General features: G+C 38.3%; 2 protein-coding genes across 12 annotated transcripts; one reads left to right on the top strand and one right to left on the bottom strand.

Moving 5' to 3' along the window:
• Positions 1 to 8,853: 8,853 nt before the first annotated feature.
• Positions 8,854 to 9,222, bottom strand: LOC126697613 (uncharacterized). Its single transcript, XM_050394691.1, has one exon. It carries the CDS (start codon positions 9,220 to 9,222, stop codon positions 8,854 to 8,856), a length of 369 nt encoding a protein of 122 aa, XP_050250648.1.
• Positions 9,223 to 13,805: 4,583 nt separating this feature from the next.
• Positions 13,806 to 19,124, top strand: LOC126713355 (gamma-glutamylcyclotransferase 2-2-like). 11 transcript variants are annotated; one of them, XM_050413098.1, is made up of 10 exons: positions 13,835 to 14,010; positions 15,419 to 15,474; positions 15,582 to 15,712; positions 16,067 to 16,223; positions 16,330 to 16,354; positions 16,422 to 16,478; positions 16,679 to 16,735; positions 16,882 to 16,922; positions 17,136 to 17,207; positions 18,853 to 19,124. In XM_050413098.1, the coding sequence occupies exons 6-10, from the start codon at positions 16,473 to 16,475 to the stop codon at positions 18,932 to 18,934; spliced, it is 258 nt and encodes an 85-aa protein (XP_050269055.1). In that variant the 5' UTR covers positions 13,835 to 14,010; positions 15,419 to 15,474; positions 15,582 to 15,712; positions 16,067 to 16,223; positions 16,330 to 16,354; positions 16,422 to 16,472; the 3' UTR covers positions 18,935 to 19,124. The 11 variants fall into 11 exon arrangements, with proteins under 11 accessions (XP_050269057.1, XP_050269055.1, XP_050269053.1 ...); XM_050413096.1 differs by having other exon boundaries at positions 16,330 to 16,360; XM_050413100.1 differs by lacking the exon at positions 16,330 to 16,354 and having other exon boundaries at positions 13,806 to 14,010; positions 17,153 to 17,207.
• The last annotated feature ends 1,770 nt before the right edge of the window (positions 19,125 to 20,894 follow it).

Here is a 20,894-nt window from a genome sequence, read left to right as displayed (position 1 = left end):
GTTTTTTTTTTTTTTTTTTTCAAATGATTATGGACCGAATGACTAAAATGATACATTGTAAAATTACCGAACTAAAATGATAAAATTTAAAATTAGTAGACTAAAATGACAATTCATCAAACTAATAGGGTGTAAATTCATCAAATGGTATTTTTACCTCGAATTTTATATTAACTTTCTTGGATCGAGGATACCTCAAAACTTAGTTTTTGCTTAATTGCTAACAAATAATTTTGGGTTTGCCACACACCATCTTTGGTGAAAGATACTGATGATTCCTTGCATCCTTTATAACATGTTGCCCATACCCCAATGCCTCTTAAACAACCATTGGCATTTGACCGTATCCAAGTTTGCATAAAGCTGCAACTACATTTTAAATTTGGATTGTTGATATATATTTGATCTTCTTTTTTGCATTATCATTTTATGCTCTGTGATGATGAAAACTTAAAGAATTAATTAGTATTATAAGAAGTAATTAATAGTAATAACAAATAATTGTGACACTAATAATTTTTTTTTTTAATTATTAAACCATAAGAGTGAAAGAATATCCTTATTTTTGAGAACATTTTGGGAGAACTCATTGTTTAAAATTTAATTATCACTAAGATGGTTATGAATTAATCACTTATAATTATTTTTAAAAACCAAATATTAGAATGTTAGGTTCTTGTAATGGAATCTTATGGGAATGTGACTTACAAACCAATGACTCTATAATCTTACATCTTACTGTGGGGATAAATGAGCCGAGTAGAAGTATTAGGCCATGGGCCATGTACAAGAATGTAAGAGAGCCCAAGGATGGTTGAACAGTAAGATAAGTGTGTGGGACAATAAGTCGAGGACAAGGACAAGTAATAACAAACAAATGGTGTCTCCTGAGGATCCAAACTTCCTCATAAAGTGTTGTGGAAGGATGGAGCCCGGTCACCTAGAGAATACCGTGCAGGAGGCTACCATACTTCTAAGGATAAGTTTTAGATAAAGGAGTCCATAGTAAACCAAGAAATATCTGAGAAGAAAGCTGCTACCATCACATTAAATGTTCTGCACCTAACTAACTGACTGTATTTATGTGGAAATAACCCTTGAACCATTATTTAATATCAGGGATGTTGATGTCAAGAAGTTTGTCTGGAAGAATATTGTTACCCGATTTGGGATTCCCCATACTCTTATCTCGAACAATGAGCTTCAATTTGACAGTAAGGCTTTCAGGAGGTATTGTTGTGAGCTTGGCATTTGGAATAGATACTCAACCCCAGCCTATCCGCAAGGGAATGGGCAGACTGGAGTAGTTAATAAGGTTAAGTTAGTGGGCTCAAGAAAAGGTTAGATGAAGCAAAGGATAGATGGGTTGAAGAGCTCCCACATGTTCTTTGGACATATTGTACAACTCCTCATTGTTCAACTAGGGAAACACCATTTTCCATGACATATGGCTCCGAAGCCCCCTTCAATTTGACAGTAAGGCTTTCAGGAGGTACTGTTGTGAGCTTGGCATTTGGAATAGATACTCAACCCCAGCCTATCCGCAAGGGAATGGGCAGGCTAAATCAGTTAATAAGGTTATAGTTAGTGGGCTCAAGAAAAGCTTAGATGAAGTAAAGGGTAGATGGGTTGAAGAGCTCCCACATGTTCTTTGGACATATTGGACAACTCCTCGTCGTTCAATTGGGGAAACATCATTTTCCATGACATATGGCTCCGAGGCCATGATCCCTTTGGAGACTAGGTTTCCGACATTAAGGACAGGCCTATTCACTCCCAAGAACAATGATCAATTACTACAGAAGAGCCTGGATTTAATCGACAAATGAAGAGAAGTGGCTATGGTCCAGTTGGCACATTATCAACAAAAGCTTAAACAGAGGTATGATATAGGAGTGAAGGTCAGACCATTAGCACTGGGGGATTTGGTGTTAAGAAGGGTGATGGGAACTACAAAGAACCCATCCAGGTGAAAACTAGGACCTAATTGGGAGGGGCCATACCGCATCACTTTGATGGCCGGGATAAGAGCTTATTTTTTGGAAGATTTAGATGAAAATGTTGTACCACGTTCGTGGAATGTAAATAACCTTCGATTATACTATTATTAATGAAAGACAATCTTGCCGTCTTTTATCTTGATTATTATTGCCTAAGTTCTTTCTTATTTTTTTAAGTATTAAACAGAACTTTGGTTTATGTTTGATTCCTCGAATCACATACCTCGGGTAAATTAATACCTCTTATTTGTCTAAGTATTAAACAAAACCTTAGTCATGCCTGGTTCCTCGAACCACATACCTTGGGTAAATTAATATCTCTTATTTTTCTAAGTATTAAATAGAATCTCGGTCATGTCTAGTTCCTCGGACCACATATCATGGGTAAATTAATACCTCTTATTTTTCTAAGTATTAAACAGAACCTCGATCATTCCTGGTTCCTCGGACCACATACCTTAGGTAAATTAATACCTCTTATTTATCTAAGTATTAAATAGGACCTCGGTCATGCTTGGTTCCTTGGACCACATGCATTGAGTAAATTAATACCTCTTATTTTTCTAAGTAGTTCCTCGGACCACATACCTTGGGTAAATTAATACCTCTTATTTGTCTAAGTATTAAATAGAACATCGATCATGCCTGGTTTCTCGGTCCACATACCTTGGGTAAATTAATACCTCTTATTTTTCTAAATATTAAACAGAATCTCGGTCATGCCTGGTTTCTCAGACCACATTCCTTGGGTAAATTAATACCTCTTATTTGTCTAAGTATTAAATAGAATCTCGGTCATGCCTAGTTCCTTGGATCACATACCTTGGGTAAATTAATACCTCTTATTTTTCTAAATATTAAACAGAATCTCGGTCATGTCTAGTTCCTCGGACCCCATACCTTAGGTAAATTAATACCTCTTATTTTTTTAAGTATTAAACAGAACCTCGGTCATGCTTGGTCCCTTTTGGGTAAATTAATACCTCTTATTTGTCTAAGTATTAATCAAAATCTCGGTTATGCCTGGTTCCTCGAGCCACATACCTTGGGTAAATTAATACCTTTTATTTGTCTAAGTATTAAACAGAATCTCGGTCATACCTAGTTCCTCGGAATACATACCTTGGGTAAATTAACACCTCTTATTTGTCTAAGTATTAAACAAAATTTCGATCATGCTTGGTTCCTCAGAGCACATGCCTTGAGTAAATTAATACCTCTTATTTTCCTAAGTATTAAACAGAATCTCAGTCATGCCTGGTTCCTCAGAACACATACTTTGGGTAAATTAATACCTCTTATTTTTTTAAGTATTAAACAGAATATCGATCATGCCTGGTTCCTCGGACCACGTACCTTGGGTAAATTAAATACCTCTTATTTATCTAAGTATTAAACAGAACATTGATCATGCCTAGTTCCTCTGATCACATACCTTGGGTAATAATACCTCTTATTTTTCTAAGTATTAAACAGAACCTCGGTCATGCCTGGTTCCTCGGACCACATACCTTGGGTAAATTAATACCTCTTATTTTTCTAAGTATTAAACAGAATCTCGATCATACCTGATTCCTCGAACCACATACCTTGGGTAATTTAATACCTCTTATTTATCTAAGTATTAAACAGAACTTCGGTCATGCCTGGTTCTTCTAACCACATACCTTGGGTAAATTAATACCTCTTATTTTTCTAAATATTAAACAGAACCTCGATCATGCCTGGTTCCTCAAACCACATATCTTCGGTAAATAAATACCTCTTATTTTTTTAAGTATTAAACAAAACCTCGGTCATGCTTGATTCCTGGGAGTACATACCTTGGGTAAATTAATGCCTCTTATTTTTCTAAGTATTAAACAGAACCTCAGTCATGCATGGTTCCTCGGACCACATACATTGGGTAAATTAATACCTCTTATTTGTCTAAGTATTAAACAGAATCTCGGTCATGCTTGGTTCCTTTGACCACATACCTTGGGTAAATTAATACCTATTATTTTTCTAAGTATTAAATAGAACCTCGGTCATGCCTGGTTCCTCGAACCACATACCTTGAGTAAATTAATACCTCTTATTTTTCTAAGTATTAAATAAGAATCTCGGTCATGCCCGATTCCTCGGACCACGTACCTTGGATTAATTAATGCTTTTTATTTATTCAAGTATTCAATAAAATCTCGACCTTGCATGGCTCATCGAATCGGGCATATTAGACACATTAGTACTATTCACTTACTAAAGTGTTAGCTTGTCAATTGCTTGAATTGTGTAAGTATACTGGAACATTGTTTTGCTAGTTTTCTTTAATCTTTGGGATCTACATGTTGTTTCATGCTTGAATGCTTAAACGTATTTAGTAGTAAACAGTCAGCAATAAAAGTTGTACATAAGTGGCAGGAACTTAAAGAAAACTAAAATTTTTTCATTAAATTATGCCTTGGTAAGGCAGAAGAAGTACATGTTTAAAAAAAAAAAAAAAACATGAAGAGCAAAACAAATACAAGTTGGAGCAACAATGTCCTATCTATTAGCAGGTGGTGGGGGGTCGGCCTTAGATGCTGATAGAGAAGAAGGTTCAGGCACTTTGTCCTTGGCTGCCTCCTTTTCCTTGGAAGCCTCTTTGGCTGCTGGTGAAGGCTTAGAATATTCAGGTGCTTTGTCCTTATTTGCCTCTTTTTCCTTGGCCTTTATGTTTTCCTTGCCAAGCTCCTTGGAAGGCCTTGAGGTGGCTTTAAGGGTACCAGCATCAGCAAGCTGAGCAGTGTCAGGCACTTTAGGAACAGTAGTTGCCTGGGAGTTGGGCTGGGTTGTTATGCACAGTGCTGAAGGGTAGAAGATATTTTCCGTCTTCCTCAGGTCCGAAGAAGCACTTACCTTGGCTAGGTTCAATGCCTCGATCCATACCTGAAGGCAGTAACCTCAACAAACTCCTGTGACTTGGGCTCTTAGAATGTTTTTGGTCTCTTTAACCCCGATATCATAGCCATTTTGCTCAGCCCAAGCAACAGCCTCCTCCTTCTTTTCCAGTTCTTTTTTCTGAGCTTCTATTTGCTCCCTAGTAGTCGCTAGTTGCTCCTTGACCTTACACAACTGTTGACGTTGGTCCTCAACTTGTTTTTCAGCACCGGCTAGAGCGGCTTCTGTGCTTTTCCTTTCCCTATCTGCCTTAGTCATTTTTGTGTTGAGCTCTTTAATTCTCTTCTCGGCCACAACTAAGGTCTTAACGGAAAATATGCGACAAGCCTCTTCGTCCTTCAGCTAGGCATGGGCACTGTCCACCCATTCCTTGGCAATATTTGTCGTCTGGATCACCTAAAAAATAAATAAATAATAACAATGTGAAGACAGAAAATAAGCTAAACCTTTCAAGTGAAAGAGGTAATAATAGTAAGTAGATAACTTTTGCAAGCTAATGAACTAAGCTATTTACCATAGCTAGGTCCTTTTTCAAAGTTAGGAAAATTTCATGCTTCTTCAGGGTCTTAAGGTCGACCATGTCCTGAGGCAAAAGTAGAGGTTGTTCTAGGGCGTTAGCAACGTAGCCCGCTTTCCCTTTTTGAAAATCCCTGATGGAGGAATCCAAAGGGAGTAGGGCCCCATCTAGCTTAAGCACAGGATTCCAGACTGGAATCCTAAGGCTGCGATCAGCAACTATGTCCGCACCCGAGCCTTCTGGCGTGTTCTTCCTTTGTGCCCCTTTAGTGACCTTTGCTCATCTCTGGGGCTCGAGATCCTTGGGGGCAATTTCACCCTCCTCGGATGCTTCTTTCCCTTTTTCTTTTCTTTTCTGGCTATTCAGAAGGGGAAATATGAATAGGGAGGGGAGTGGGAGGTTGAGTTTGAACAGCTACCTCGGGGGTGGATCCCCCTGCATGTGATTCCAAGAGCTCAAGGAGGTTGGTGTTCTTTTTGCATTGGAGCACTATGGCTTCTAGAACGTTGGATGGCTCTCGGCTGCTGCTCACTTAAGCAGAAGGCAGATGTGTAAAAGTGGCACCAGAAGATTCTGTAGGAAGTGGTTGATCCAAGACCTCGAAATCTTCTTCAAAGTCTAGAACTTCAATTACTCTGATTGTTCCTTCTTTGGGAGCTGAATGGGGGGAGGTTGCTTCTTCCTTGCTAACGTGCTCGGTGGGTAACTCAACCTGGTGGGTACCTTTGGATGAAGGGCTAGTAAGGAACCCAGGCACTGCGATGTTGATTTGCTACAGCTAGGAATCCTTCGCCTTGATAACGTACTTGGGGGATTGAAAACTGGTTGAGATGGGCTTATATTAGATTGGAATATCCTAGTGAAATCGGGTTCGTTCATAAAGTTGAGATTGGGAGCTGTGAAATTCTTATTTGCAAAAATCTGAAAAACAAAAGTATAATTAGAAAAGGGACTTTTTAAAAAGAATATATCACCGAACTATAAGAAAAGAGAAAAGATACTATGAAATTAAAGTGTTCGCTGTAAAAATTTTTTTTTTTTTAAAAAAAAAAGTACTTAAACCTAAAACACTCCACTTGGTTACCCCTTTCATGTCAGACAGCGAAGACCATTATGCCACTCACCCGAGACTATCAAAAAATCTTGGTCCATGCCCTTATTAGATTCGGAGAGACACGAGATAAGTCTGACTTCAGGGACCCTAGTTTTGAGGTAGTACCTTATACTCTTTAAGGTGTTGGCAGTTATACAGCCAGTTGATGTCATGATGGGTGAGGTTAACCCCCATCTTTTCATTAAGGGCATTCACACTACCTAATATCCTAAATAGGTTTGGGGAGCATTGGGTCAGGCAAAGTCTATAGGCAATCAAAAAGTCCCTAGTCACCCACCCCATGGGGATTTTCATTCCTCCCTTTATAAAGGCGATCATAGGGATCACCACATCCCCCTCTGATCTTAGAGCATGCCGTTCACTAAGAAGGTAGTGCCAGATAGAGACCCCAAGTGGGATATTGTACCCAGTCTTAAAGCTTTCTATACCCTCGAGAGTACCTACTAAGCTGGCAAACCTACCCATTTAAGGAGTAAGAGAAGACTATTGAAGAGTGAGGTTGAGAGTAAGAGACTGAGGAAGAAAGGATTCTAAAATTCAATATATGAGCTAAAGGGTACTTACAGAGAAATAGAAAAGGAGCACCTCGAACTGCTTCTTGAGAGATTGGAGATCCGAAGAAATGGAGAATTTGTGTTTCCCGTACACTTTAAATAGGAAGAGAAGATGAGCAAGAAAGTTCCTGCTCAAATTTCCATGGAAAATCTATATCGCAAGATTCTTATCTCATCGTAGAACATGGGGGACAGAGCGCCATGTGAGGCAATTAATGAGGCGTAGTGGATGCTGAAGCGGCAGGAGCGTGTACAGAGTAGGTGAAAAGACGTTACCACGTGAGAATGTTCATTGAGCGTGTGAAGTTTGGAAACCAAAATCAAAACCCCACTTTCCTCAGAAGAGAAAAAATGTGGAGTTTTGAAGGGCTATTGTGGGGATAAATAAGACGAGTAGGAGTATTGGGTTGTGGGTCATGCTTGAGGATGTAAGGGAGCCTGAGGATGGTCGAACAGTAAGATAAGTGTGTGGGACAATAGGTTAAGGACAAGGACAAGTAATAATGAGCAAATGGTGTCTCCCGAGAATCCAAACTTCCTTGGGAAGCATTGTGGAAGGTTAGAGCCCAGTTGCCTAGAGAATACCGTGCAAGAGGCTACCATACTTCTAAGGATAAGCTTCAGATAAAGGAGTCCACAGTAAACCAAGAAATATCTGAGAAGAAGGTTGCTACTACATATTAAATGTTCTACACCTAACCAACTGGCCACATTTATGTGGAAATAACCCCTGAGCAAGGATATTTCAGCTCACAGCTACTCACAAATCTTCCAGAAGGTTTCTAATGGGACAAGCATCCAAAAGATCGCCAACATGATCAACAAGTGGAAGGTTGGGATTGAAAAGAATAGGACTATATAAGGAAATTTCCACCATGAAAAATGGGGTATGTATTCTAGAAAGAAAAGGAGAAAAAGAATAGAACACCGTGTACTTAGATAAACTTGAGTGAATATAAGAACACTTCATCCTCGGAGTTGATTGAAGAGTATTATTCCCTTTAAATTGTGTTTTTTTTTATCTTTCTGGCACAAATCCAATTTATTGTGGCCCATACTTGATTTGCTGAGTCTTTACCTGTAAAATCCACTATTTAGCAAATATATTGTTTTGGGCTTGTTGGGCCATCATCTGTTTCTAGTAGGCGGGGGGGTCTAAATCTAGTCCCTACACTTACATTATAAGAGAACCATCAAATGTGATGTATATAATAAATAATTATTATTCAATGTGATGTTGGTATCATTGAATGTGACCAATAATATAAAGGAACCGTCAAATGTGATATTTCATATTTGTACTATCCAATGTGACGAGATTATCGTCCAATTTGAATGAAAGTAGTAAGAGGACCATCATATGATGTATCTATACAATCATATATGACATAGTTGCCTTTCTAATATATATATGACATAGTTACAATCATATATGACATTCATACTATCCAATGTGATGTTGATAATATCTAAGGTAACTAAAAAATAATGGAACCAAATTTAATTGTTTAATCTTTTTTTTTTTTTTTTTGAGAAGAAGTAAAGGGAATTTTATTCAAAATAAAACTCAAAGGTTTTTCCGGAATACATCATCCAGATCACTAGGTAGCTCTTCTACCCATACGTTTGTGTCTGCAGTTAAAACTGCTTTACGTGCTAGAGAGTGTGCTAATAAATTACCCTCTCTAAAAACATGGTGAAAAGAACAATTCTGCAATGTGGCACCTAATCTACGAGCATCCTCAATCACATGCCCATACAATGTGAGACTTCTACCCGAGCCTGTAAAGCTTGAACAACCCTTTTGCAATCACCCTCCACCATCACCCTTAGGAAACTCATCTCTGTAGCTAGTTGTACAGCTCGTTTGGCTACAAGAGCCACTGCCATCTCCACGGACTGAGGCAGCGCCACCTTTTGGCTGAAAGCAGCCAACACATTCCTTCTGCAGTCCCTAACTACCATACCCAGCCCAGCGAACCCCAGGTGTTCGAATAAAGCAGCATCAAAGTTGGCTTTATACAGGTTTTCCATCGGTGGAGACCAACGTACATGGGCAGGTTTGGGAGTCACCATTGGCTTCGGTTTATGGACATCAAAATATTCTTCCACCATTGGTTTTGCTCTCCTTCCGATCTCAAATAGCGGCCAAGTGGTCTGACACTCTCGAATCCAATTCCATCGTTGCCATAAGCTCTAAGCTATGGTTGCAAACCATGTCGTTCGAAAGGTGGACCCCTCCTTATTCACCATCTCAAATAAATCCATAAAAGACCGATGCTATTTCTTGTATAGGTCCATGAAGCTCCTTTCAGCCTTCCAAACCGTTTGGACTTGCTCACAGTACCACAGAGAGTGCATGATCATTTCCTTCCCATCCTCACAGAGAGAGCAAGCTTCATCCACCATGATATTCTTGATCCGTAAGTTTGGTTTTGTAGGAAGTGAATCTCTGAGTGCTCACCACACAAAGTGCCTGATCTTGCTGGGAGCATGGATTTTCTACACCCCTTTCCATACCGTTACAGTAGCATCTGTGGAAGAGGGACTTGGGTTTTCCTAGGACACTCCATTTTCCTGTAGTCTATAAGCAGTTCGTACAGAATACTCACCATCTGGAGTTAGGGGCCAGACAAGTGTATCATTATCCTCCACTTCACTTACAATAGTGCTAGCAATCATTGAAGCTTCCCACGGATAGAACATAGTTTCGATAAGGTCCACATTCCATACCTTAGAGTTAGGTAGGAATAAGTCACAAACTTTATTGATCTCTGCATCAATTCTAGGAGACACCACCTTACTATATGCTAAATCTGGAAGCCATCTTTAGTCCCAAATATCAATCCCTTTCCCATCTCTAACCCGCCACACAGCTCCTTTATGGATGACTTCTTGTGCCTGCAAAATGCTCCTCCAAGCGTAAGAACACTTGGGGTGGATGGGAGCATCTAGAATATTGCCATGTGGAAAATATTTGGCGCTAAAAACCTTGTACAGTAGCGTATCCCTACGGAGGAAAAGGCGCCAAACCTGCTTTGACAACATAGCATTATTGAACTTTTGGATGTCACGAAACCCCATTCCTACCACCGACTTTGAATCACACATAGTCTTCCAATTCACCCAATGAATCTTTTTATTCTCTCCTTGCCCCCCACCAAAATTTACGAATCATGGCTTCAATATCCTTGCATAGGCTTGTTGGCAATCTAAACACACTCATAGAATAAGTAGGGATAGATTGGATGACCGCCTTAATCATGATCTCTTTTCCAGCTTGTGAGAGGAGTTTCTCCTTCCACCCTTGCATCCTAGACCAAATCCTTTCTTTTATTTAAGTGAAGCTTGCTTTCTTGGACCTCCCAATGAAAAAAGGTAATCTCAAGTATTTCTCATAATGTTGGATTGTAGGCACATTTAAGGGAATTTTTTATGACTTCTTGTGATTGCTCACTTGTGTTCTTGCTAAAGAAGAGAGTAGTCTTATCCCTGTTTACCACTTGGCCCATTGCCTCCTCATAGTAGGCTAGAATTTGTTGTATCTTCTCACACTCCTCCAAGGTGGATCTACAAAATAGCAGACAATCATCTGCAAAGAATAGATGGGTGAGTTTTGGTCCATTTCTTCAAATAGAGAATCCATGTATGTCACCATTTTCACTAGCTTGGTTGAGTATAGCATTCAACCCCTCTGCACAGAAGAGAAAAAGGTAAGGTGATAGTGGGTCACCTTGCCTTAACCCCCTTGTGGGAGTGATCAAACCCTTTGGTTCCCCATTAACCAAGATAGAGTAAGTCACCGTGGTAATGCACTCCATAATCATAGAAACCCAAGACTCCTGAAAACCCATCTTCAGCAAGATTTTTTTCTAGAAAACACCACTCCACCCTATCATAGGCTTTGCTCATATCCAGTTTAAGCGCCATGAATCCTGTCCTCCCTGTACAGTTAGTCTTCATATGGTGCAAAGACTCAAATGCAATAAGAACATTATCAGTAATAAGCCTATCAGCAATAAAAACACTCCGTGACTCTGATATGATATCATTAAGAATAGGCTTAAGACGATTAGCAAGGACCTTACTTATAATCTTGTAAATTACATTACATAGACTAATAGGTCTAAATTCAGACACATTTTCTGGGTTTTTTACTTTCGGGATAAGGGTGATGAAGGTATGGTTTATAGATTTTAACAAAGAACTAGAATTCATACATGAAAGAATAGCCTGGGTAATGTCCATACCTATATCCGACCAATAAGTGTGATAGAATAGGGGGGGCATCCCATCTGGGCCTGGAGCCTTCAACGGAGCCGTATCTATGATTGCCTTTTCTACCTCACCCACTATGTATGCTTGTGCCAACTTGGTTCTCATACTATCTGTCACCACTTCTTGTACTCCATTCAGTATCCGCTCCATATTCTAAGGATTTGATGAAGCAAACAGCTTCTCATAGAAACCCACCAACAGACCCGAAAAAATGAGCTCATCATTTTGCCACACACCCTCCTCATCCCTCAACCCTTTAATGAAATTCCGCCTCTTCCTTTAAGTAGCAATCCCATGAAAAAATTTCATATTCTTATCCCCATTCTCAAGCCATTACACTCGTGATCTCTGCTTCCACATCTTCTCTTCCTTTTCTAATAATTGATTCAACTCATTTCTAATAGTTTCTACCTCCTGATGAGCCCCACTTCTTACTGATGTCTCTTCAGCCACCCACAATCTCTCCCTTTTCTCCTTTATCCGGTTCTTAATACTTCCAAAAGACTCTCTGCTCCACTTTTTCAGTTTCATCTTACACTTCTTCATTTTAGTTGTGGCGATAAACATAGGATTTCCCACCACTGGTTCAGCCCAAGCTTCATTTATTATGGCTTTACACCCTGGATTGCCCACCCATATAGATTCAAACCTAAACAGTTTCCTTCTCCATCTCTGCTTCTCACCATTCCCATTCAAAGATAACAGAATCGGTCTATGGTCTGATGTGTAACAGTGAAGGTACTGAATCCTAGCAGTAGGGAAACATAAAACCCATTCATAGTTAGCAACCCCACGGTCTAACCTCTCCTATATCAACTCTCCTCTTCTCCATCCATGCCAAGTGAAGTCCAGCCCCGAGTATCCAAGGTCCACAAAGCCGCAATGATCCAACACTTCCCTAAACATCTTCATTTGTGAGTGGGAACGAGGTGCACCACCTCTGTTATCACATACCTCCAAAAGCTCATTAAAATCACCAACACAACACCAAGGGAGCTTTGGTTTTGAGCTCAACATCCTCAACATATCTCACCCCTCATTCCAATGACTATTATCAGGTTCTCCATAAAATTTCGTCAATCTCCACGCACTTTCCAAACCACCATTTACTATTACATCAATATGATATTTTGAGAAGCTATCCACCCACACACCATCTCTTCCTTTCCACATAAGAGCCAATCCACCACCCTACCTATCACTAGGGACAGTGAACAACCCATCAAATTCAAACTTATTCTTAAACCTCTCCATCTGTGACTTGCTTGACCATGTTTCCGAAAGAAACACAATCATAAGATCTTGAGCTTGTATAATATCACCAAGCTCTCTCTTTCCCCGGCGGTTCCCAAGCACCCGGCAGTTCCAAGCTAAGAGATTCATTGTGTCCGACGGGGCTAGGAACCAGCCTCCACCGATATCTCATTGTCTATCTCCGTCCTTTTCTTTTTGCAACTCATTGCATGGTCCTCATCTTCTAAATACTCATGTAAATTTCTTTTCAGCATCATGGGCTCTTTTTTCGTCCCACTACTCCCTTTATTAAATATTCCTTAGGTCCATCTTCTGCCTTCTATACCCACATACCCATCCTGATCATTCTTGGAATCAAGAGGCCCAACATTAACACCTTGTTGGCCTATTTGACTAAGCCTATCAACTCCTAAAGCCTGCATACTGTCCGATCCACCTCTACTCTTCCCTTAACGGTTTCAAATTTATTCAGCTCATTATCTATCTCCTCCAATTGTGCTTGAAAATCTGCCTCCAAATAAGTGCTAACAATCATCCGGTTTACTTCCCTTGAGACGTTGACGTCTGTGATTTTCGCACTTGCCATGATCACTTCACTACAAAACGCGGGGGCCTTGGGCCGCGTTTTTTAAGCCGTGGCTATAAAAAACGCGGCCCAAGATAGACTGAAGCCGCGTTTCATAAAAACGGGGCCATAGACGGGTTCTTAGGCCGCGTTTTTTAAGCGGGGCCATAGACGAGTTCTATGGCCGCGTTTTTTTGAGCTAAAAACGCGGCCTAAGGACCTCCGTAATTTATTTTTTTGCAAACTTCTTTTTTTTTTTTTTCTTTTCCTTAACTGTGGCCGCATTTTAAAAACAGGGCCATAGACGGGTTCTTAGGCCGCGTTTTTTTGAGCTAAAAACGCGGCCTAAGGACCTCCGTATTTTATTTTTTGGCAAACTTCTTTTTTCTTTTTTTTTTCTTTTCCTTAACTGTGGCCGCGTTTTAAAAACGGGGCCATAGACAGGTTCTTAGGCCGCGTTTTTTAAGCGGGGCCATAGAAGGGTCCTGAAGCTGCGTTTTTCGAGCTAAAAACGCGGCCTAAGGTCCTCCCTATAGCTGCAGGTTAAAAATGCAGCTATAGTTTGGGATGGGGCTGCGTTTTCTAAACGTGGCTTCAGATTTTGCCTATAGCCGCAGTTAAAAAACGCGGCTTTAGGCTTTGTATAAATAGGATGGTTAGAAATTTCTAACCCTCTCCCTTCTCACTTCATCAGCCTCCATCTCTCTCACTCTCTCCCTCCCCTCACCCTCTCTTCGATCTAACCACTCTCTCTCACTATCTGCCATCGCATGCCGCCGATCCTCTTTCGACGGAGCTAGCGCCAGGTTTCTCTCTCTCTCTCTCTCTCTCTCTCTCTCTGTTTTGTGGACTGAGTAAGTTGATATTTTCTGCGTTTTTGACTAGTTCTTGAATCTTAGGGTTTGTATTTTCATTTCTCTATGCGAAATTTTCTTGAATCTTAGGGTTTGTATTTTTCAAAATTTATGTTCTATTTTTTTCCCTTCTTGTTTTTCTGGTTTGTGATTTTAGTATATTACTGTTGACCTTAATTTAAAGAAAAATCACAGTTGCATATTAATTTTGTTTTTTCTTTTCTATTTTTTTTTTTTAAATTTCTAGGATGAATAAGCTTAAAAGGAAATAGCTTTGCATACAAATTTTATTTTTGGGATGAACACGGTTAAATAAAAGTTTCCTTTGCATGTTAATTTTGCTACTTCTGCTCAATTGTCTCTTATTATTGCTTTTTTTTTTTAACCCCATTTGAGCTCTAGTGCTCAAATTTTATGACAAAAGGCTCAGCTATAGGTATAAATTTGGGTTTGTGAAGCTTTTACATTTTCTGGGTAAAGTATAAATCACTAGCAAATGCTTTGTAATTTGATTAAAATAAAGTGTGTTTATGTGATTTTTCTATGTTGGTTTGGTCCTGGATGGATGGATGGATAGGATTAGTGAAAGAAACAAGTTAGCCCCTTTCTATGTGAATGCTTGAACTTAAATATATGATTGAAACCTAGTACTATCTATGCTGTTGTAGAGTGTGGTTTGCTCTTTAGTGCTGAGAAAGTCCTCTTTTTAATTAAATTTGAAGATTATGAAATTTATTTTATGTTCTTAGGAACAACAGTTGGTGCTTTCAATGATTTTTCGTATATGGATTGAATGCCAAATAGAATACTGTGACTAGCCCTGATTAGTCTGTAGAGGATTCAGTGTTGACCCCAAATTTTTGGTACTAAGGTTTGGCTGTTTGGTTGAATGCCAAATGATTGTTTCTTTGTTTAATGTTATTTGTTTTTCTTTTTTGGAGGTAATTTTCATTTTGATATAAGCAGAAAATTAACAGGAGTTTAGATGTTTGTTAATTTCAGTGGTTCCTAGTTTTTATGGAAACGTGTATTTGTTGTTTTATGGATTTGACAGACTACTTCAAAGCACTTTTCTGAGGCTTCACATCTCTAACTGCACACTGCGTATCCCTGCAATTATATGATTTATTTGTAGCAAACACCCAATCTTCTCTATCCTCACCATCAATTTGCTCTTCACAAAGTTTATATTGATTTTGTTCAAAGCTTTCTGACATGTCAGTAGGCCACATCCAAAGACCATTAACTATAAACTTGGACAAACTGTCAAAGCAGCAACTTGTGTCATGCATCACCCTATTACCATTTCTTTTTTCTTTTTTTTAATTTTAATTTCATCGTTTGTGGTTGAGAGAGGCAGCATTGGAAGCACAAGCATGTCCAGGGATGACTTAAACAAGCTTCCTTGCAAAACATGTGGGTATTCCTATAATTTTTTTGTGTATATTAATTTTCTTTGTTGTCTGTGAAACTTACATGAAATTTGTAGTTGTTGAAATGTCTGTGAATGTGACTTGGTGCAGGTGGCAACCTCAATCTCGATCTGAATTAGGGGATGTCTCCTCCTTCACTTGGTAATGGTTCCAAGGAGAATGAGGGATGCCTTCAGTTCCACTTTGACTCATACAATGTGCAAAATGGAAGGGGTTCTAGTGTAAATATTTTAGCTTATCTTATTTTTTTGCTTGTTTTTTGTTATCATGACTCTTGGTACCAAACGTGCTCCCTTGGTATCATGACTCTTTTAAGTGTTTCACAAACCTTGGGTACCTCCACAAGCTTCAATGACCAAAAACCTTCAATTATAATATTTATTATTTTATTTCACTTACACTAGGCTGTTTAGGCGGTTTACATTTCAACCGAGGCTTATTATCACTGCTATTATTATTATCTTATTTATATTTTAATTTTGCTACTCCTATCTCACTTAGTACTAAATTAATGTTTGTTTTAATAATGGGTTTTGTGACGTGTTAATGGGTCTAGTTTTCGATGTGTTTTGCAGGTGGAGAGAAGGATTGATTTGGTCTATGGAGGTGGGAGCGTGGGATTGATGGGTCTTGTTTCTCAGGCAGTTCATGATGGTGGGCGCCATGTTCTAGGGTTCATGATTGCAGTGTCAGTACACCCGGACTTAAAGTTAGAAAGATTGAGATAGAAAGGTATTAGAAAGTATGAGAAGTTGGAACTTGTGGACACTACTATTTTATTTAATTGAAAAAATAATAGTAATGTTTATTACATTCTTTGTTTTTGTATTTATGCTAGGTGGAAGGAAGAGTGCAGCCAAATAGTAATAGTAATGTTTATTACATTCTTTGTCTTTGTTTTTGTTTTTAACTCTTAAATTATTCTTTCAGTGGGGTGCTGCTTATCGTGTTGAGGGAGACCCTGAAAGGGAAAGATTAGCAATGGAGGTAATATTATATATTAATTTTAATTTAGTTTGTTTAGATGGGGAGTGCTAGGTATACTTGCTTTGTAGATTGCTTAGTAGTACTTTTGACAAAAATGTAAATTGCTTTTTATTTTTTATCACTGGGAATTCCTTTCCACAGAGTTGGTTTGCAATTGTTATTTTATTGTATAAGTAAACTAAAGAATCTTTTAAATGCAGTATTTGGAATGGAGGGAATGTGAATATGATCAAAAGACAGTTGTAAACTTCTACAAGGTAAGATTTTGATGTGATTTACAACCGTTGTCTCTTGGCTAGAGTTGTCATTGTCATCTTTTCTTGTTTTCCATGCCTGTATGTTTTGTTCATTCTTGTTTTTTATTTATTTCTTATTTCCTATATGTGTGGTGTCTACACTCCAGGAAGAAGATTCCTTGCAGGCTGCTTTAACAAGAGTTATAGTGTAAGTTGTCTTGTTATGTGCTCTAATTGTCATATCTTTCTTTTGTGGGAAAAAAATATTAATGGATGGAATCTGCAATGGTTTTCTTCATCAATCCGAAAAAAAATGGTTTCTCTCCCTACCTATAAATGATATAATGGCATCATATGGTGCATTTAGATATGGTATGTTTAGTGGAATATTCCTAACGGAACCTTTCTTTTATTTTTGCAGTTTCACATCCACTCCAGACAAAGAATCAAACAAGTACTATCTTGGACCTGCACCATTGGAGGAAATGGCCAGGTAAAGTAATTAGTAATTAGTAATTCTTTGTTTCTCTCTCTAATTCTCTGTCTCTGTGTCTTTGTGTTTGGTTAATGCATTGAATGCATCTACTGGTTGGCACTTGGCACACGATATACATGATCATTTGAATGTACATTCTATTCTTTCGAGGTCAGGATATACAATTTTTTTTTTTTTTTTTTTTTTTGAGAAGGAGGTCAGGATATACATGATCTTAGAACTGGTCAGCTATTTTAACATTTTGAAATTGCATTAGTATTACTAGCTAGTTTCCAAAAGAACCACGTAGAACTGGTCAGCTATTTTAACATTTTGAAATTGCATTAGTATTACTAGCTAGTTTCCAAAAGAACCACGTAATATAATCACAGAGCCTAATGGTCAATGGAAACTAGCTTATTTGGTGTCATTTACTTTAGGCCGAGTTCCCATCAAATCTCTCCTAAGGCCCAAGAACTTAATAGCATTTTATGCACATTGGGCTGTTCCTGGTCTGATAACTTTAGGCCTATATCTCAAATGGGGCCAAACTTGGGTTTGACCACTTCCATAGCTCATTGAAGATGGACTACTACCCAACTTTTAATGAATAAAACTAATCACTGGGCTTATTAATTCAAACAAATTCAAATGATTGTTCATCCATATTGTTAATAAATTTATTTCAACAATTTTGATCTACGAGTTAGTCTCAATGATATATACAAAAATGGAAGAAACCTATTTCCTGCGTTTTACTAAACTCATTTTTTGTCCCTAGGAAAAAAAATTAAATTTACAAAAAATCCAACTTAATATTTTACCTTTCTTTCTTTTTCATTGGATTTATCTTTTATTTACAAAAATCCAACTACTGGTCCTCCACATGTAAAATGTTTTTTAAGACTCTAGGAAAAAAAATTGGATAGTGACATTGGAATATATACATTAATTTTGATGTGGTGACTTGGGAATATTTAGGGAAATAGAAATATTTTTATATTTCATTCAATCTAGCTTATCTTCTAATTAATTAATTAAATATTCATCATGGACCATCCAATATCCATTAGTTTTACAATGCCATTGCCTTAGGCCCTCATGTCCTTCTTATGTAAAAGTGTAAACCCTAGGGGAATGAATTTATATTTTAATTTGTAGCGCCCAGATAAGCCTACTATTCATAAAAAATGGATTATTTGCCTTTAAATTAGTAGTAACCCTCAAGTGTTAATATTATTCAATTGTATTATATATATTATTCTTTTCTAAATATATATATTTCATTGAAATTCTTCTCATTTACATTCCTTGCATAGCAAGAGGTAACAAAAATTTACATAATTATTGCAACTCAATATTGGATCTTCTATCTAAACTTTATGACAATACTGAGCAGGAATGAGTGACCTCTGCCCCCCCCATGATAATTCTTCTTGGGTTTTATTATTTAGATATCTCCTACTATGCAAAATGGCTTGCTTTGGGTGGAAAAATTTGTAGGCCATATTATTTCACTTTAAGTAGTGTACTTAAGTTAAATATTCTCTGTTTACAAGTAACCACACTATGTTCCATTCTATATAATCTGTTAACATATTGTTTTTGTTTCTAATTTTGATTCCAGTTCCTTACAGTATGTGTTCTTGTTTTAAAATTATAGCGAGGAAATTTCAAATGCACTGATAGCTCCGTTGGAGTGGAGGCACAACTTAGTAATTTGGCTGCAATTACTCAAGTTATAGATCCAAAACTTCATTAGCACTTAGGTATTGCCTTCAAATTTTGTTTTCTCATTCTTTATATTTAGCTCATAATCAATGTCATATATCAGTTAATAAAGCTTTTGTCCCTGTCAGTATAAACATTATATTGCAGTTGTTGTTTTGTAACTCATTGTTATTAATAAAAGATATAAGAGTTTGGTTAAATGAAGGAACAGTTGCTCTTTCTTGTCAATTAGTTGACTATATTTGAATATGCTTAGGAAAAAAAATATGACTTCACTTTTATAAGCCTTTTGTAAGCTGCAAATCATGGCTTCACTTTACTTAGATGTCATCATTCCCTCTTGTTTGAATGATGAAAATTTCCATAGTAGTGCTACCACTATACCCTTCAACCTATTTGTCAAAATCTTAATTATGCATTTGTACACTATGTTGTAGCAAAATATATGCCTGACATCTGCCATGTAGGATGGATTAGATACTAATCAAGAAACTTGGCATATCAAATTTTATAGTCCTCACCACAAATTTTATCTAAAGTGCACTGTGAGTTAATTGCAAATTTGTAAAACTCATCTGCCCAGAAAAAGGAAAAAAAAAACAACCTATAGCCGCGTTTTAAAAACGCGGCTATAGACAAATTCCTAACAGGAATTCAGGGGTCTTAGGCCGCACTTTTTAAATGCGGCCTAAGGGTCTGGTCTTAGGCCGCGTCTTAAACGTGGCCTAAGGTTAAACCTTGGGCTGCGGTTAAAATGCGGCCCAAGACCACAACCTTAGGCTGCGTTTAAAACGTGGCCTAAGACCAGACCCTTAGGCCGCGTTTTAAACGGGGCTATAGGACTTGGTCTTGGGCCGCGGTTAAAAAGTGTGGCCATAGGACTGTCAGTCCTATAGTCACATGTGTTAGGCCACATTAGAAAGCGCGGCCTAAAAAAACGCGGCTATAGGCTATAGCCACGTTTTTTTGACATATAGCCGCGTTTTAAAAACGCGGCCATAGAACCTTTTTTTTGTAGTGCTTGCTCAGAATTCGGACTTTCCTGAAACAGGTCCTCTTGGTCAACTCTCCTCTCTGGGTTACTGCCATGGTTGCTTCGCCGTTCCTTCTCACTTCCTGCACCACCCATCACCGTGGCGCCACCGTTTATAATACTCCCATGCTCAGTCACGTAACCCCCTGTGCCAACAACCCCATCGTCCCCGCTAACTTCCTCATACCCCTCAACACGGATCACAGACTTTTTTGAAGGATGCGAGGTCGATGCACGAAGCCAGGACCCGAATTGCTTATCACCTACACTCTGTGACCCTCTTGATCTCGGCCCCGACGTACAATCTCGGCCCAGACTTTTTTGATCACAGACTGATAGCCTTCCCTGTGAAAAATCTTGCTGCGATGAAGTATTCCTCCCCCACGGGTTTGTCTCGGACCTGATACTTACTGCCTTCACTCTCAGACAAAGAGAACTTCCCCCACATTTCAGAAAGCCTCTCCATAGCACCTATGTGATGAAAAGACAAAGCCTAAACTCGTACCAGTTACTGTTGAAACAAAAGACTCAGCCACCTCACTCAAAAGTAGGCACTTTTTTCACTACAGCCTGAGGTTTTTGGGAGTGCTGTAACCCTAGGTCGGGAAAACTTTTCAAAAAAAAAAAAATAGAGTAGAAATTAAGGTTGCATTGAACGTGGGTAAATACCAAATTTAATTGGTTATTAAAATTACAGCCTCATAATACACAAATTAATTATTAAATAGTATAAAAAATAAAAATAAAAATGACTAAAAATAAATAATTAAACTTTTATTGCAACATTGGACTTTCACATAATATTATCAAAGTGCTAGCCTAACTTAATTGAGTTTAAATTATGGGCTCACACCTAACTTGTTGAAGCCTGTACATGCTAGGTTAATTGGCTTAAACATACATCTTCTCCCTACCGTCATCGTCGGCATTAAGCACAGCCT

Source organism: Quercus robur, chromosome 2, assembly GCF_932294415.1.
Source record: "Quercus robur chromosome 2, dhQueRobu3.1, whole genome shotgun sequence".
NCBI lineage: Eukaryota > Viridiplantae > Streptophyta > Magnoliopsida > Fagales > Fagaceae > Quercus > Quercus robur.
This window is presented reverse-complemented; position numbering and strand designations above follow the sequence as displayed.

Coding starts and splice junctions, on each gene's coding strand:
- LOC126697613 (XM_050394691.1), bottom strand. CDS start 9,222: ATGGTGGAAGAATATTTTGATGTCCATAAACCGAAGCCAATGGTGACT.
- LOC126713355 (XM_050413100.1), top strand. Junction 16,923..17,152: donor GCTTTAACAAGAGTTATAGT/GTAAGTTGTCTT, acceptor CATCCACTCCAG/ACAAAGAATCAAACAAGTAC. Junction 17,208..18,852: donor CCATTGGAGGAAATGGCCAG/GTAAAGTAATTA, acceptor TTAAAATTATAG/CGAGGAAATTTCAAATGCAC.